Source organism: Fusarium musae, chromosome 5 (genome assembly GCF_019915245.1).
Source record: "Fusarium musae strain F31 chromosome 5, whole genome shotgun sequence".
Classification (NCBI taxonomy): domain Eukaryota; kingdom Fungi; phylum Ascomycota; class Sordariomycetes; order Hypocreales; family Nectriaceae; genus Fusarium; species Fusarium musae.
The window spans coordinates 3,176,656-3,194,062 of NC_058391.1; the positions used below are offsets into that span (position 1 = coordinate 3,176,656).

General features: G+C 48.2%; 4 protein-coding genes across 4 annotated transcripts; 3 read left to right on the top strand and 1 right to left on the bottom strand.

Annotated features, from left to right (window-relative positions):
* Nucleotides 1-1,772: 1,772 nt before the first annotated feature.
* Nucleotides 1,773-3,835, bottom strand: J7337_007413 (uncharacterized protein; the record flags this gene model as incomplete). Its single annotated transcript, XM_044825065.1, has 2 exons — nucleotides 1,773-2,982; nucleotides 3,039-3,835. 2 exons carry the CDS (start codon nucleotides 3,833-3,835, stop codon nucleotides 1,773-1,775), a joined length of 2,007 nt encoding a protein of 668 aa, XP_044680722.1.
* An 8,263-nt stretch (nucleotides 3,836-12,098) lies between these two features.
* J7337_007414 (uncharacterized protein) lies at nucleotides 12,099-12,388 on the top strand (the record flags this gene model as incomplete). Its single annotated transcript, XM_044825066.1, has 3 exons — nucleotides 12,099-12,116; nucleotides 12,171-12,301; nucleotides 12,355-12,388. 3 exons carry the CDS (start codon nucleotides 12,099-12,101, stop codon nucleotides 12,386-12,388), a joined length of 183 nt encoding a protein of 60 aa, XP_044680723.1.
* An 888-nt stretch (nucleotides 12,389-13,276) lies between these two features.
* Nucleotides 13,277-14,938, top strand: J7337_007415 (uncharacterized protein; the record flags this gene model as incomplete). The annotated part of the gene is made up of 1 exon (XM_044825067.1): nucleotides 13,277-14,938. The coding sequence occupies one exon, from the start codon at nucleotides 13,277-13,279 to the stop codon at nucleotides 14,936-14,938; it is 1,662 nt and encodes a 553-aa protein (XP_044680724.1).
* A 937-nt stretch (nucleotides 14,939-15,875) lies between these two features.
* Nucleotides 15,876-17,252, top strand: J7337_007416 (uncharacterized protein; the record flags this gene model as incomplete). The annotated part of the gene is made up of 1 exon (XM_044825068.1): nucleotides 15,876-17,252. One exon carries the CDS (start codon nucleotides 15,876-15,878, stop codon nucleotides 17,250-17,252), a length of 1,377 nt encoding a protein of 458 aa, XP_044680725.1.
* Nucleotides 17,253-17,407: the final 155 nt, after the last annotated feature.

Sequence of the window (17,407 nt, forward strand, 5' to 3'; positions counted from 1 at the left end):
TTCCATGATAGCCTCAGCATCCCCATCGCCATAATCAGTGCCCCCCTCCTAGAAGCTCGAGGTTGAGCAGCCATATGTTTGTCACGAAGAGCTAAGCCACTGAAACCCTCGATTACCTGTTGAATCCTTTCATCACTGTCGATAGTGCCATCAAGAAGTAAGCCACCGAGTCCCTCGATGAGTTCTTGAAACTTTGCATGACCTTCGGCAGCTTTAAAGATTGCTTCAAGCATCCGATTGTGCTGGGAGGTTTGGACGGCTTGCCGATGACGTCCAAGGTTTCTCGCCGACCGGGAGATTGAGACGCGTCCAGTAGGCGATCTGGAGGAAGTGTATGACCTAGACCTAGGCGTGGGAGTTCGTATGGCAACAGGGGATCTGCGGGCTGAAGGCCATCCACGAGAGCTCGACCTAGAAGAAGCGGATCTCTTAGGAGGAGGAGACGGTTCAGGAGAAGTGAATGGCTCAGGAGAAATGAATGGCTCGGGAGAATGTGACGGCTCCGGTGGAGGGGATGGCTCGAGAGGTGGAAGAGGGTAGCCAAGAGACATAGATCCTTCTCTTACATAGCGGAATGCTTCCTCCTTGTTATCGAATGCTCGGTCTGCGCGATGTTAACCTGGTATTCTACCTGGGCGGTACGCTCCAGGAGCCTAACTTGGGCACTTACATTTGGCATTGCGATATCCCTCAACCCACCTTCGGGCCTCCTTCCAAGTAGAAAAAACACCTCTATGTCTTCCTCTGTGAATAGCTTGCCACCTCGGCGGTTTCGCCACCACCAAGTGATTACGGCGTCCTTGGGCGCGTCTGATCTGGGCCAAAGTGGGTTTGCGGTCATCACTAGAGCGTGTTGCCCGAGCCATTGCAAAGAACAGTTTCAGATGGAGATTGGAAGGGTGATGGAGGAAAGTACTTCTAGCGATTATAGAAATTCAAAAAGAAGATCACAAGGCTGAAAGAGGATCAAAAGAAACGATTGCTCAAAGAAGCCAGTTTGGTGAAGTGGTGGTGTTGAGAGCCTTTGTGAGTAAAGGCAGTTGAGACTGAGGTTGATGAGAGTGATGGATGTGAAGAAGAAAGTGAGGAATGGCAGACACCTTATATGCCCGAGCCTAGTAGCCAGACTAGACTTACTGATTTCAAGTGATCAAGATCAGTGAGCAGGGGAAAGAAATTCGAGCAAGGCCTTTTTTATCATTGGCCGAAGGAAAGTGATCTAGGTCAGTTTGCCCTATCCAGAATGGAAAGAGGGGAGGGGTGGCAGCCACTCACTGACTGATATCTCAGCTACGCCGGAAAGACGCGTCTTCCTTTCAAACAATAACATCGGCGATGACACGGCATTTCTGATCACAGGGGCGACGCGTCTCGAAACCGCAAAGTATGCATGGACAACGACATGGCGCACCTTGGCTCTACGAGAGACGCGATGATTCGTAAGATTCCGGTACCTCATCTACGCCGCTGGTCTTGTCTTCCCGAATCTTTGAACATGTCCGCATGATTGACGCGAAGAGAGTAATCGAACTAGGTCAAAGTCACTATCTCAGTAGCTTCCAACTCCAGGTGAAGGTGGTGATGCTATCTACACCTCTCATCTCAGCAAACACGATGAGGTTGACTCTTAGCCTGAGTCTATCATTTTAGGAGCAAAAGAATACATTTCAAGCCAAAATAAATCATCAGATAGTAAAGAGAATAGTTGTTACATGTAAAGAGACCCCCAGTCCTGATCCCACAAATTCCCGCCAAGTAAACACCAATCTAGCTTAGATACGGGAAGATGATGCTTTGTACATTTCCTGATAGGCAAGCAAGCTCAATCGATACCCGCCCTTCTTCTTCTTCTTTTCCTTCTCCCCATCGGGCTGCTCATTACATGAAGCAAGAGCGTCACTCTCCCGCTCTTCTGTTGGCTGATCCAGCGCGGGACGATCCTGCGAGCTCTTGCGATCACAGATGACCGCAGACTTCGCGGACACCTTTGGAGCGAGCCTGGGTCGCAGGATCCTCCTCGCGGGGGCGGAGTCAAAGCCAGTAGTGGCCTCGGGCTCAGAGACCACGGGCTCAGCACAACTTCCCTGCAAATCCAAACGTACCTTTTTGGCCTGCTCATGAGGCGAGAGGTCGCCGTGATCCCCAGCAGACCGCCGCTTGTTGGCCTGGCTCTCACTAATGTAAATCCTATTAGAGCCAGTCGCATAGTAAGGAGACCCAGTTGCCTCAGACGAACCACACTTAGTGGAACAGTTCTGAGACTCAATAGGTGACGAAGGCAAAGTGGAGACAGTATCAGCACCGGTAGAACTGGAAGGACTACAGGTAGCAGAATTGGGAGGAGTATAGGGTGTAGTAGTAGCTGGAGTAATAGCAGTACTAGCTATAGTAGTAGCGGTTGCGATAGTAGCAGTAGAGGCAGCAGTAGTAGTAGCAGGAGTAGTGATAGTAGTAGCAGCAGTAGCAGCGGTGGTGGGAATGTTGGCAGTAAGTTGGGTTACTCCATGAGTGCCTTCATCAAGGGGAGATTCAGCGCTGACACATGGACTAAGATTGGACTCTTGCGCAAGTCGAGATTGGGAAGCCTTCAACAAATTCATCATGTGGCTGATGAATTGATCGTCGCGCTGCTCTACCATGGAAATGATGTCCTGTTTCGTGACATTGTCATATCCGTCGGACATATCCATAGAAGGTACCTTGTTGGTGTTTCGTGTTTCCCAGTCTGCTTTACCTCGCCAAAGACCGGCGCTGTAGCGGGCACTCTTCATAGTAAAATTTCCGCAGGCGGTCCGCTCATAGCTAGCATGTCCTACCTCTTGGCACACGCCACAGCGACTCGGCCCGACTCGTGGGCACTGTCTGAGCCTGTGAGGGCCCAAGCAATAGCCACAGCGAGTAGGGTTGGGACAATCGCGGGACATGTGTTTGAGGTTCTGGCAGTTGTAGCACTGCTTGACCGATGACTTGGGTTCGAATGAGCTGTGAAAAATGGTCAGGTCCGTCGTTCAACGTAATCCAGTGCAGGCCGAACTTACATAAAATCTGTGGAAATTCCAGAGACGGAAAAGGACGTCTCGGAGATTGCATAAAGAGCCATTTCAAGGTCCTCGAGGATGAAGGATAGCCGTCCGTCCCTCCAACAAACCTTCACGAGAGGCAAGCCTGTCTCGGCACACCAATCCTGGAGACGGCCAGGAAGGTCTTCGAAAAGTGATTCGTAGTTGAGATTGGCTCCAGGCCCAGCAAGGCGATCTGCAAGCCTCCTCTTGGTGATGTCGGTAGACAAGATGTGAAACTTCTCAGGAATAATCTCAACCTGATGATCAAAGGCATCGCGGATCAGTTCAGAGTGGTCCCTGATCTGCTGTGCGTCAGAGTGAGAGTTAACGACAAGGGTCATGATGCTGGCTCTGCGATCATCCAAATGGACGGCGACGATGAGCTTGAAGATATCTTCTCCTCTGTTCATGTACTTGGCCTGCAGGCCGCGAGTGGTCTGTGACCCGAGCCACTTAGGATCACATCGGAGGGTGACAGAAACCTTGGAACTCTTCTTTCTGTCCTCGCGCCTCCTTCTGTCTGTTGACCTTCGAGAAGGAGGCTTGTCGATGGCCTCAGTGCCACGGGCTACCATCCCACCAATGGTGCGCTTATGCTGAGAGAATGAACCGCCAGAGCGAAGTGTCTCTGATCGAGGCGGCCGGGGCCCAGAAACGGATGTCACGAATGAGTCCATAGACATCTGACCATCCTCGAGGGTTGAGGGCTGGTCAGTGCTAACAGAACGAGCATTCGCCAACCTGTTTGAAGATGAAATACGACGGGGAGTCATGATGATGGCTGAAGATAGAGCGATGGATAGATTGAAAGAGATAGTCAAGTTTAAGATTGTGGGATGTAAGATTGAGGTTGACGATGTGCCAAGTGAGAGAGACTGCGTGAGAACATTCTGGGCGGATGAGGTTTTGAGAAAATCCAGATCACTCCCCTAATCACTCTGCTTGAAGAGGCTCGTAGAAGATGAGAGTAGGAGAGTGAAGACATTTGCAGGTGGGCATGATGAAAAACCCCGACATTTCTGGCCCTGCTGAGTGATCCTGAGCGTGCTTTTCGCGCTCGTCAAAGTCGCAGCAACTACGGGCTGGGAATGAAATTGATCAGCTTGGAGTTGCGCGTCTGTGGCTTTGAACCCGAGACAGCGAGGATCATCTTGCATCCTTGATACTCTGTAATCACATATCATGTTTGGCCCTCCTACATCGGCTGCGCTGTATCTCGCAACCTCAGCCGCAACCCAAAATCACCCCAATCAGAGGTCAAGACCCTACACCAATATTATTAGCTTCGGACCAGAGTGAGGGACCGTCCCTCCCGAGGCACACAGTGGGTGCAATCATTCAGCTACGAATAAAGGGAGTCTTTTGTAAGAGTAGACGCAAGTATCGATGTACAGGCAGACAGTTCATGGTACTTGTTAATGTAAACTCTGTGTTGAGGAAACGCTGTATACTCCGATATTGGTACCATAGAGGTACAAGCTGAGCGGTTTTCATGCTTGCCTTCAGGTGCCTGCTGTGTGTTCGTGTCCTGTCTTGTTGTCTTGTTGTCTTGTTGTCTTATTTCTTTCGGCTTCAACAGAATGGCCTTACCAGTAGCATTAGCCAGATACACCAAATAAAAAGCATATCAACTTTCTCCAGGGTAGGGTAGCCATCATCGTCATCATAGTAATACTCCCACTGTGTTGTCTGGAAAAGAGAAATGGCGGAAGTCTAGATGACCTCATTTTTACTTTTTCTATATCCATGCTGAGACATGTTTGCCAACTAGTGCCTCGGCGGGGGTTGGATTCACATTCTAGTTCATCCGTATGGTCGATGGAAGAGGGGTACTTTGGCCAGTGAGCAAAAGGGCCAAGGAACTAGACTCCGTCTCCTACCCAGACAAAAAGACTTGGGTAAGTTTAGCTGAGTCTTGGGGAATATTAGGCTAACTAGGTTCTCTCTGCTAGAATAAGCTTATAGCTATAAGCCTTAACTGCAAATAACACTTCTAGCCTATAACTTAGATATTAATACTATAATAATTAACTAATAGCTATAATATAAAGCTAATATAATAAAAACTTAAATAATAACTTTTTAATTAGCTTTAAAAGTATATAAAAAGCTTTAATCTTTTAATTAAAAAAAGTTAGCTTAATATTATATATATTCTAGATCTTTAAAATAATAGCTTTAATAAAACTAGGCTTTTATTAATATTAATTATATTAAATACTAGATATTAATAATTATATTAATAAAACTATAATTATACTTTAAGCTATATTAATATATAAAAAAGCCTTAAAATATAACTATAATTATAATAGATTTAATTATAAGGCTATTATAAAATATATTTTTATATAAAACTTTAATTAGTTAAGTAATAAATTCTTTATTTAGCTTATTTTTTTTAATTATAAGACTATTATTTATATAATAGCTTATAGTAAATTCTTTATAAAGGTTATTTTAATTATTTAATAAAAAAAAGTAATATTATTTTCTTTAAATAACTTAAAAAATAAAAAATAAAAATTAAAGTAATTAAAGAATTACTTTAAGAAAACTATACTTAAATTATATTTATATTTAATATATAAATAGTAATTTATTAAAAAGGACTTCCTATAAGTATAGTATATAATAATTAGATTTATTAAAAAATACTAATATATAAAAAAAGCTTAACTTAAAGAAAGTTTTATAATAATATATATATTAGTATTACTAAAAAGAAGGTTTAAGGTAATTAGAAGGTAGTAGCAGTATTAAGTTTATAAGTTAGTTATAAGGTTAGAAAATACACTTCAGTTTTAATACAATGAGAATATTAGGCTAATTGCTTTTGTCATCTATGGCGACGACGTTTCAACCCTACATATTCTAGTTACAGCGCGCCCCACCGGTGAGATCAGCCCCCTGTAGCGCCCCTAGCGCCCGTGTCCAGAACTCAATCACTCTCAGACCTGGCGATTTCCCTCCATCTTTGCCTTTCTTCATTTTCATTTCACTTTCATTTGGCTGTCTTTTTTTTTAATTGGTTTTCACTGTTGGAGTATTGCCATTTTATTTTCCAAAAATCTGCCGTCTCTATTTTCTCAAAATGAATTTCACCGATCTTGGATTAGTGGCGGATCTGGAGAGTGATTGCGAATGGCCTCCATGACCCTTACTCCCTCTTGCCCGCCTCATTCCCTTTGTTCTTCCTTTGCTCAACACAATGAACTTGCTCTTCTCGTTTGCTACATTTCTATTTTGCTGTCGAGATTATTCTCAAGCGCTTTCGCTTTTCTTTCTTGTCCAAGAGCTTGCCTTCTCCGTCTTGGGATTATCATCACCTCACTTGCTGCCTCTTTTCTCTTCTAGCTGTCGCTTCTTGCAGAGGGCAGCAAGCACCTACGCTCTACCTCTCCTCCTCTTCTCCTGCCTTGCTCCCACGTCTGCAAATTGCTCTGTCGTATTGTGCTGCCACTTCTCGGTATCTAAGATCTCTTTGCATCTTCTCTTGCCCTTTCTACTTGTCCTGTCCTCTTGCCTTGACGGGGTGATTCCTAGCATGCTTCCTCGCTTCTATTTTCATTATCGCTATCGTTACTTCTTCGTCCCATCATCGCCTCTACCTAGGTATACTGACCCGTCGTTCCCCTTGTACAAGCAGCCCTCGAGATCCATCCCTTCATCCTCCTCCATGCTATTGTGCACCGTATAGGTATGTCCACCCATGCCCCCGGCTGAAGCTCTCGTTACTCACACTTCAGATGGCACCAGGTCAATCAATATGAACGCTTCTACCCTATCCATCTTTCCTCCGCCGGCGGATGTCGAGATGTCCTTGGACGACGACGATGAGCAAGACAGTCTACACCAAGACTACCGCGAGTTACTGAATGACGAACGGTGTGTCAACTTACTCGATCAAGGCGCCTGCCACGATCACCCTGACAATACCACGCCAGACAATCTCCTGATATGGCAAGCCAATATCAAGAGAAGCTACAAGCGAGTGGAAGCCCTCTGCACCGAGATCAACCGTCGACTCTACGGAGAGTCTCCCCGCCCACTCCCCCAAGTCATTGCCGTACAGGACCTCTGCTACAAACAGGCCTTTCATGGTATCCCTGGATATCATGTCTGGTACCTCTCTGACGGTCAGTTCACTGAAGAGGACTATGAACCCGATGCCCAACATAAAAGGTGGGCTAAAATCGTTGATAAATGCCTCGGAGCCCTTGATCGTGCCCAAGTCGCTATCAACGCCAGTCAACCGTGGCTGCCCCCTACATCCATCACCGCTCAGCAGGCAAATCCCCGCCTTGCCTGGGCACAAGAAACCCTCTCCAACCTTCGCGAGATTGCCTTTGCGAACGAAGATACCGCGACCATAGCAAAGTCTACTCTGCTGTGTGTCTCTAAGACGCTCTCGAGTGTGCAGACGATGGTGACTGAGGTTTTGGGGGCATGCTCAGATGCTCCTTCAGAACTCATCTCCGCCAAGAAAGCATTCTCTTCTGTCCAGAAAAGTATTCATACTGGAGTCAATAGCCTCTCCGACAAGAGCTTCCAGTTCAAGGCCGTCCCCAAGATGCACAGCGTCGGCTTCTATGTTCACAACTCTATCCCGACTACTTCCTGGAGAGTCAAGACCTGCAAAGGTGCCAACAGGGAACTACTTGCTACCCTTGAGATTGCTACCCTTGACGCTGCTACGGTTACTAAACCTCTGGCCATTCACAACGTTTACAACCACCTCAACAAACTCAAGGTCGACCCCTTGCTCTCCTACTTGGACTCATGTTCAGACCATAGCATTCTTCTTGGGGACTTCAACTACCATCACGAGGACTGGAATGGCAGTCAAAGGAGCACGTCGGGCAAGAAGTTTGCCGAAGGTGTTAAGGCACACAACTACATACAGAAGACGAAGAAAGGCGCGATAACCTACTCCAACTCCAAGGACACATCGAAGCGGAGCTCGACTATCGATTTGACCTTCGCGAAGGAATCGATTAGCAATTCGGTTGGGTACTGTGAAGTGCTCCAAGTGCCAGGATTCGAGAGTGACCATCGCGTCATTGAAACATCGGTCAAGCGCACAGTCAAGACGGAGGCCAAGACTATACCTTGCTGGCACAAGATCACTCCTTCGAAGTTCCAACATCATCTCAAGCCTCGTCTTCCACCTCTCGACAGCCCGCTTGACAACGAAGATCAGCTCGTTTCCTTTTTTGCCAAGATCATAGACGCTCTACATGTCACCATGACGGAGAACGTGCCCAGGAGGTCCTGCGGTCTCAGGTCTCAAGCTCTGCGAGCCAAGGAACTGGCAACGAAGCTGAGAAAGCGACTTGCAGAGTTGGACGCTCTCAAGAAGAAGGATCAGACGCCCAAGACATTGCGGAGGATGTCTTTTGTGGAACGCGATCTCGTCAGGTTGAATACTGAGATGTGGGGCGAGTCCAGCCGTGACGAGACTCGACGTCCCTCCCCGAAAGAGTTATTCAACGTGTTCAGGTTGGCCAGGGGTAGATCTCAACCACTTCAGTTCGCTCAAACGCCAACACTCGAGTATAAGGGCGACAGTGAAGACGTCAATGAAACGCAATTTGCGGAATCAGATGACGACAAGGTTGAGATGATTAAGAAGGTCAAGTTCTGCAACAACAACAATCCCGAGTCCAAAAGAATCCTGGACGAGGCCGGCCCAAGGCACGACCCCCAGCGAGAGGACATTGACATGCCCCGGAGCATCGATGCTGAGAAGCTCCGGAAGATCATCAAGGGTCTTAAGAACAACAAAGCCCCAGGACCAGACAAGGTACCCAACGAAGCAATAAAGCTCGGCATGGAACCCTTGCTGCCTTACCTTGTGCTTGGATTCAATGCCTGCCTCAACCTATCACTTCATCCCGCCAACTTCAAGGACAGTATCATCGTCATGCTACTGAAGACTGGCAGGGAGCCGCACAAGCCCGAGTCTTACAGGCCCATTTCGTTACTCTCGACCGTCGGCAAGCTTTACGAAAGGATCCTCGCCGACATGATGCTTGATGTATTGAAGGAACATCCACATCTCCTTCCAGCAACCCAGTTTGGTAACAAGACAACAACCGAGGCTCTGCAGTATCTCTTTCGTATCATCTATACCACTTGGTGCTCCAACAGCGATGACGTTGTTACGATTCTCGGTCTGGATATGAGCAGTGCCTACGATAACGTCTATCGCCAGAAGCTTTTGCAAACCTTGTACGACAAAGGCTTCCCCAGATGGTTCGTTGGCATCATCCGACTTGTGCTTTCACTACGAGATGCCACTCTTCGTTTGCCCGGCATCGTCTCCAAGCCGTTTGGGCTGAACACAGGAATCCCTCAAGGCTCACCCCTTTCTACCATCCTCTTCTACTTCTTTGTTTGTCCTCTCGTGGAACAAACATTCCCTCCCCGACTCATCTACGTCGACGGCAGGAGGGAGACCGTCCGCCTATACCAATTTTCTTTTGTAGATGACGTCTACTACATCGCCGTGTCTCGCAGCTATGCTATCAACTGCAGAGGACTTGAAATACTCCATGAGCAGATGTTGCCAATCGCCAAGGAGCTTTTCATCAGCTTTGGTTCTCACAAGTACCACGTCATGCACATGAGACTACCAACCGTTGGACAGCCGACTCACAACCAAGTGAGGCCCGTGATCAAAGGTTTCGTCGAGAAGGTCCAGGAGAAGATGACAATCTTGGGTGTCATAGTGGACTCTCAGATGACCTTTGACCTTCATGTAACTGAGATCATCAGGAAGTGTAGACAGAGACTGGGTTACATGAAACGGATCTCGGGGAGCACATGGGGCCCTGACATGTATGCAATCCGTCAATATTACTTGACGCTGATTCGTCCTGTCATCACCTACGCTTGTGGAGCTTGGTTCATCAAGCAGCGTCAGGGCGTGAGCACACCTCTGCACTTTGGCCTCAACAACAAGTTGATTGTCCGCCTTCAGTCCTTGCAGTCTGAATGCCTTCGCTTCGTCTCGGGCGCTTTTGGTTCCGTTGCTGGTACCTTAGTTGAGAAGGAGTTGTTCATCGAGAACATGTGGACTATCCTGCACTCACAGGCGACTTTACAACGAGCAATGAGCTTTACTTCCCATGATTCGCGATAGAGGTCCCTGTCTTGCGGGGATGGTACCTCAAAAGCTAGGATCCGGAACCCAATCATACCCCTGGAGGAAGAGGCAGGGGAAATGCTGAAAGGTGCTGTCGAGTATCAGGCGCTGCTGGCTCAGGACTCGGATGATCCTTTGCATGTGCAGGCCATGGCAGATCGCTTTGCAGACCGCAAGGGGCGTGGCAAGATCGTGGGGTCACATATCAAGTGGCTGGCAGCCCAGGACTGTCAGCAGTTGTGGCAGGACTACGTTAAAGATCGCGAAGCCACCCGACTCGCAGCTGGAAAGCACCCTTCGCGTCTGAGACTCCCAGTTGCTTTGAATGAGCGCTGGGGTAAACAAAGCCTTGGTTACTACAAAGGTTTGACGCGGGCACAGAGTACCATGCTGTTCCAATGCAGGACCGAGTTCATTGGACTCAAGTACCATCTTTTCAGGATCAAGCTCGGCGATGCTCCATTCTGTCCTTGCGCCAAATCCCGAGAAACCCCGTTCCACCTCTTCGTCGAATGTACACGCCTTGACTCCCAGAGAAAGCGTTTATTCCGGGAGCTTCAACACACCAACTTCTCTACACTTCTCACTGTCGACGGAGGAGTCGCGGCCCAGTGGGCCATCGCGTACTTTGACATCGAGCAGTTCGACAATGTGAGAAAGAAGTCTTCCAAGTTCCCTTTCGACCCCAGTTGCATCTCGCCCCGTGAGGAGCGGATATCCACTTCCAACTCGCTACAGTCGACCATGTCCAAACAGGCAATGGTCTCCTATGGCAATGGTATCACACTATTCGATAGCGCCCAAGGGACATCTACGTCTCCTCGAAGGGCAGTCCCCATTTCATTTTATTGTGCACCGGCAGGCGTCGGGACCAGACAGCCACAATAACCCGCCTCTCTTCCTCCTCTACTCTCCCCCTCCCCCTTCCTCCTCACACCTGCACGAACCCCATAGCACAGCCTCGTGCAGTCTCTCCTACTTCAAGGATGCAGCCATCACCTACCGGGTATCCCGTCTTCCCAACATTGACGCATCTCCTCCACAAGAGGTACTCCTCATCATCGCTACGCCAAGTGTATCCTACCTTGGCGACGCCGTAACTCGCCTACTTCGCGCCAGTTACGGCGCTCTCTCTGCTTTCAACAGAACCTTTGTGTTCAAAACCTTTGTGACTCATTCAGTGGTAAGTATTTCGGTTCTCGTTTATCTATTTTCCCTCCGTTCAGTTTCTTCTATCTTCTTCTTTCTAGCCGCCCCTCACTTGGCCTTTTCCTCTCGGTCCCTCTCCTTCGTTCGGATACTTGGAGCTTGTTACTCCTCTCATCCTCACTCTTGCCAGTCTTTCCCACTGGTTCTTGAACTTCATGGCTGCTGGCCCTCCCATCCGCGCTGTGGCTCTTCCCGCCATTTCAGCTATCGCCGGTCCCCTTCACCGCCTACGCCCCTCTCGTTCTTTCGCATTGCCTTTGGCGAATTTAGATACTGACGTTTTCAAGTAGCAGCTTTATTTAACTGAAAACCTAGTCCTGATTACGACCGAATCTCCAGTAAGCCTTCCTCCTATCTATCTCTACTTCTGCTATTGAAGTCCCAAGATAGGTCGACTGACGCCATCAGACAGACAAGCTTTTCCGCCCAACGCCACCAGCCCATCTAACTTTTCCTGTATGTCTAAACTTTCATTCCATTACCTCTACGAGGGTCTAACTAGAAGGAACGGCCCAGCTCACAACTCTTCGACCAGCACAGTCATCGCTCGCCGCTTGACTCATCATGTACGTTACCACGGCTTTTCCATGTATCTATCATTCGAGATAATCGCTCTGACACTTCTTCCAGTGAGGGGGATAAAGGGAGTATACGTTCTCCCACAAGTCCACCACGTGATGCGCCCAGGCCCGGTTGTAAGTTTGACCTCCTTCTGCAGGTTGCACCAGATTACCTAACTACGGCAATAGTTGGTTCGCTTTATCGATCGCCGCCGTCTCGTTGTTCAGCAGCACCTTCAGGTCGCGCCGGGGAATCCTCTTCTGGTGACCTTGACTCTCGCAGCTGTTCTTGTAGGCGTCGTAGGCGAAGTAGACGAGGCGTAAGTTTTATTCCATATGTAATGTATTCCTGCTAATAGTCTTTTATCATTAGTCGCGAGGACGATATCTTCAATGTTGCCTTCTAGGATATCCTTAGAGAGTCTCTTGTAGCTGTCTTCGCCGCTGATCTTTAGCCATAGCTCTTGAGGCAGGTTCGCGATGTCGCATGGCGTAGGAGTAAGTGCTAAACCTAATGATAGCATGAGGCATGTAAGCTGATTAATTACTAGTATGTTGAGAAGTGAGGGGGCGGTTGAGGCCGCTCACCGATCACTTGTCGTACGGGTACGGGTAAGTCCTTTTCCACCGCTCCTTGTCATTTCGTCACAATACTAACCATGTAAGTCGCAGTGGAAGTCATCTCGAGAGTGTTATCTTGAGTTGACAGACTTGCTTCCAACGGGCAGCTTACCTTGTGTGTGTTTCATGTGCTCTGACCTGATCATCCTTGCAGACGAGCAGCAGGCAGGTCAATCCAAACCTTGTTGCAATCTGTCTACAGTTCGCTAACTTGATCCCAGCCACTTATTTATACACCTTTGGAGTCAGTCATCAGACCATCTAGCTTTTCAGCCAAAAGCAAGACCTTAGGCGATTGTGAGGGTGATGAGTATATTGCCTGTATGTGTTTATTGGTGTCCTTTACCTTTGTGGCCTGGGGGCTGAAGCCTCTTCTAAAACCCGAACCTTAACGCAGTTTATAATGATACTTCCATGATTTTACTCTCGTTGTCCCACCTTGTGACGTAATATGCTCAGTCTGTATTGCTGTTTGGTGCAACAAAGTTCTGACTCAACGTGGAGGGGCTTGAAGTTTGAGTCTCATTACGCTTTGTGGCTGTGTGAGTCATCAGTAGTGAGTCTAGCTGTAGCCTATAAAAGATTACTGCCCCTCGTATCTCCACTTCCCTCATTCAACAGACCTTTACCCTGCACAGCCTGTGTCGTCACAAATTTTATTCCTCGCCTTAGAAATGCTATCGCATCCTTCATCACTCGTTCAAAGGCCCAAGGTTACCTTCCTAGGTCTTCCATTGGAGCTACGCCAGCAAATCTACCATGAATACTTCAAAGTCGATGGCGGTTATGTCTACGATGGCGACTCCGACAAACTGGTTCAGGCTGATGGCCAGCCTATCAGCATGTCCCTACGCTATGCTTGCCGATCTGTTGCTGAAGAAACAAAGTCAATCCCGTTCAAGCTCAATTCCATCACCTTCTCGACCCTTTATCGCAAAGACCTTCAGCATCAAGCGGCAATACACAGTAACCTCATTCGGTTCCATACCGTGTTACTATCTGCCCTTCTACTACGAATGAGACGTTGTGTCACTCCTGAAATGTTTGACCAAGTCGATGAGATAGCTCCACAATACTTGGGCTGTATCAAGGAGCTGATCAGCGTCTACCTCCGATCCGATGGAGACCCTAGGTTTCCCCCAGAAGATTTCCGGGCTGTTGCGGCCTTCGACAACGAAGCAACTCTCACTGGAGCAAATTTGAGTTGGTATGATAGTACTGTTGGATTCCAACGCGCCATTGTTTGCATCCTCCGCCAAGTCAATTTGAAGAACGCAGCCGATATCGCGGAAGCTATCAATGAGGTTTTGCCAGGGTGGTCAGACTCATTCTCACCAGAGGAACTTTTCAACCTGACGTTCGATCATTGGGACATTCCCTCGCTTTTCTGCCTCAGAGAAGCCGCAGAGCGTCTACAACGACACCGCTTCTTGGAAAGCTTAGGTAACTGGCACCGAGTCCAAGACAATGACTCGGGATTCTTAGATGCGAGGTATAAGGGGCCGAGGTACAGATATCGCCGAAAATACTGGTTCTCGGCAACAGCTGTCGCTATCAGATTTCTCAAGCGTTTATCATCAGCTCAACGCGGATATTTACACAAGCTGGTACTAAACGAAGACAGGATCTCAGTTGGGTTTCCCGAGTCCCACGCGATGGGGATGATTCCCTTTTGCAAGGAGAACCCTAAGTTGCATCTTGAACAACGCGTTGATGTCTGGAACAATCTCGTGATGAGTTCCGAGAGACCAACAGCCTACAGGCTAATCAACATGTACTTTGAACGAAGCGAGCCAGAAGCCGGAGAATTCTACTCCATAGACCATATCGATGGACCAGATCAGGACTCCTACTTCACCAACTGGGTTGTTCATGGATTAGAGGTTGTAAAGGCAGGGATGCCTGCGGGATCTTGGTCCGTTGTATTCGACGGAGATCCTGACCTCAATCTCGCTACCGACCTTTTCACCACGCTTCTCAAACGGACTATTGTTTGGCATAGCTTTTACAGCGATTGCGTTTCTTTAGGTCTTTTCACAAACCAAATCCATCCTGACTACCCATTTACCACTGTCACATCAGACGGGAGAGCTCCTGAGCGCAAGAGAGGTTCAATCTTCCAATGCAACTTCAATCTTGATCGACCATGGAACCTGGACAAGATAACCGCCGATCACGACATACACAATGATAAACATGAAGGGAACTTGAGTTTCTGGCTGAGTGCCGTGGATTGGACGTCTGAACCTATAGATTTTCGCATCTCAAGCCCAACGGTGGATATTAGAAAGCTACGCCTTGTCTGCTTTGAGCGGGAAAGGATCTCGGACGATTGATTCGAAACCCAGCTGAGCCGAAGGATTATAACTCAGACTCTTGAGGCAGTCAGCAAACGGCAAGCAATGGGTCATAGTATCAGTGTCAGTTAGTCGGTGCTATATTTATAGATCAACCATTTATTCCAGTGTCGGGACATTCATTGAATCGCGGGCCTAGAGAGCAGTTCAAATGAAACAAACGAATCACTGGCCGTGTCGCAAAAATGCAGAAGATCCAGATACCTCTGAAAGCTGATTGAAACTCATGAGAGCCTCAGAACCAATTAATGTCCTACATTAGATCAGGATGCCGACATAAACTGGTCTAAAGGCTTGCATAGATATTCGCATTGGCTAACCTGAAGCTTTTTCGTCACTTTGAAACGAGATAAGATAACGACAGGCCCACTCTGTGAGGCGAGTCACGAAAATGCGCTGAGTCACACAGAGTCTAGACCAGCTCCCAGTCTACCAATCATTGTTGGCCTTCTATGACCCATTGAATTGTGAGACATGATTGGATTTCTCGTAAACCTGCAAGCAAAGCCCCATTTTCATATCAGCCACTCTCATGCAATTTCTCACCAGCCTCGGCGTTCTCATTGGCATAAAACAGCCTCGCCGGCACCATTCACCTCCAATTTGTAGTCTCGTAACAAGCAATAGGACCTTTTATTCCCTATAGCCATGACAGCCAATCAGGCCCTCGCGATGAGGGGCAAATTCAAGCGAGCCTCGACTCCCAAGGTCAGAACCGGATGCGTCACCTGGTACGTTGATAGCTTACCGCCTCGTTTCTCGTAAAACATCACTGATTAGGAAACACTGTAGCAAGTGAGTGCAAGCATCCTTCTCAGCCCTCTTGTATAAAGCTCATACGTCTCCTCTCTTTAGAATCAGGCACTTAAAATGCGACGAAGCAAAACCTTTTTGTCGACGCTGCCATAACGACAAGATGAAGTGCGACGGATATGCACCTCCCAAGCCCAAGGCCTCAAAGCGCTCTAAGCGTCGAGATGCCTCCTTGAAGCCTGGAGTCTCTGTTTCACTCCCACTGCTATCTATGCAGACCGTTGACCAATTCTCCTTGTTATCAGACCCTGAACAGGGCTACCTTCAACATTTCCTTCACTGGACAGCAAAGCAGCTTTCACCATCGTCTGCTGCCATGAACTTCTGGCTCAAATACGCCCTTCCGATGTCATATCACTACGATGCCATCCGGTACAGCATGATTGCAGTTGGGGCATCTCATCGAGCCTACATGGCCCAAAGTCTACCTTACTCCCGCCCTGATCACCTTCAGCGTCCTGTCATCCAACACTACAACAGAGCCATATCTTCGATTCTCCCCATAATGTCCGCACCTTCGAACAAGAACATTCACTGTATACTGATTTGCTGTCTACTCTTCATGACTTGTGAGGGACTGACTGGTCGGTACGATGAACTCCTGCAACATCTCGCGGCCGGCGATACGGTATTTCAGTCACTGAGCTGTCAAAGCTCCTCGGATACCTCAGATATGATAGAGGGACTTGTCGACATGTTTAGCGAAATGGGCCTTGCATCGTCTGGCTACATGGAAGACCATCCATTGCCGGGCATCAAGAAATGGTGTCGTAGTGAAACTGGCACTGAAGCGAGTGTTGACTCACCGTTTGCAACGCTCAGCGAGGCCTCGTATGCCTTGCATGAGCTAAGGCTGCACCACGACTTCCACCCATGGGATCCGGAGAGGGAAGACGGGTTGGCCAACGACAGCGCGTTTGAGGATATGCTCCGTCGCTGGAATTCCCGTTTCGAGGCTTTGACTCAACGATTGATGCCAAGTTTGTCCAGTGATGAGATAGCGCATATCCAAACTCTGGAGCTTCACTACCAATCTCTGCAGATGTACATCAACGCGTACGACAACAAAGGAAGACAGCCTCCCAATCCATTCAAAGGCTTCATAGAGGCCGCAGAAAAAGTGGCCGCACCTCTCATAGCACTGGACCAACCTACCTTCTCACTAGACGGGTGTCTGGTCTCTGGTCTGTCATTTGTTGCCATCTCGAATGAAGGCGGGGACGAGAGGCTCCAAGCACTTGACCTCCTTCGCAAGTTGAACCACCGCGAGGGCATTTTTGACAGCAACGATATCGTTGAGATGCATGAACTGATAGCCATGGATATGAATTGGGGATCTGGCTGTGACTCTGATTCTGACCCGGATATAGAGGAACTTGATCCGCCGTTAAGAGCTCCGAAAGGAATACCGCAGATGCTTGAGGTGCTTGCTCGCAAGACTGGGACGAGGAGCAAACGGCTGGAAAGCCTGTACCGATAAGAGGATACCAGGTTCTATTAGGGCTACGCATGCAATATATCTCCATAGTAATTTGCTAAAGTTCATAATACCTTTCCATGGCATATATGGCTTGAAAAAGAGGGGCGAAGCAACTTTTTGTCCTGTCACGGGATTTAATGTAGCAAAGCATTACC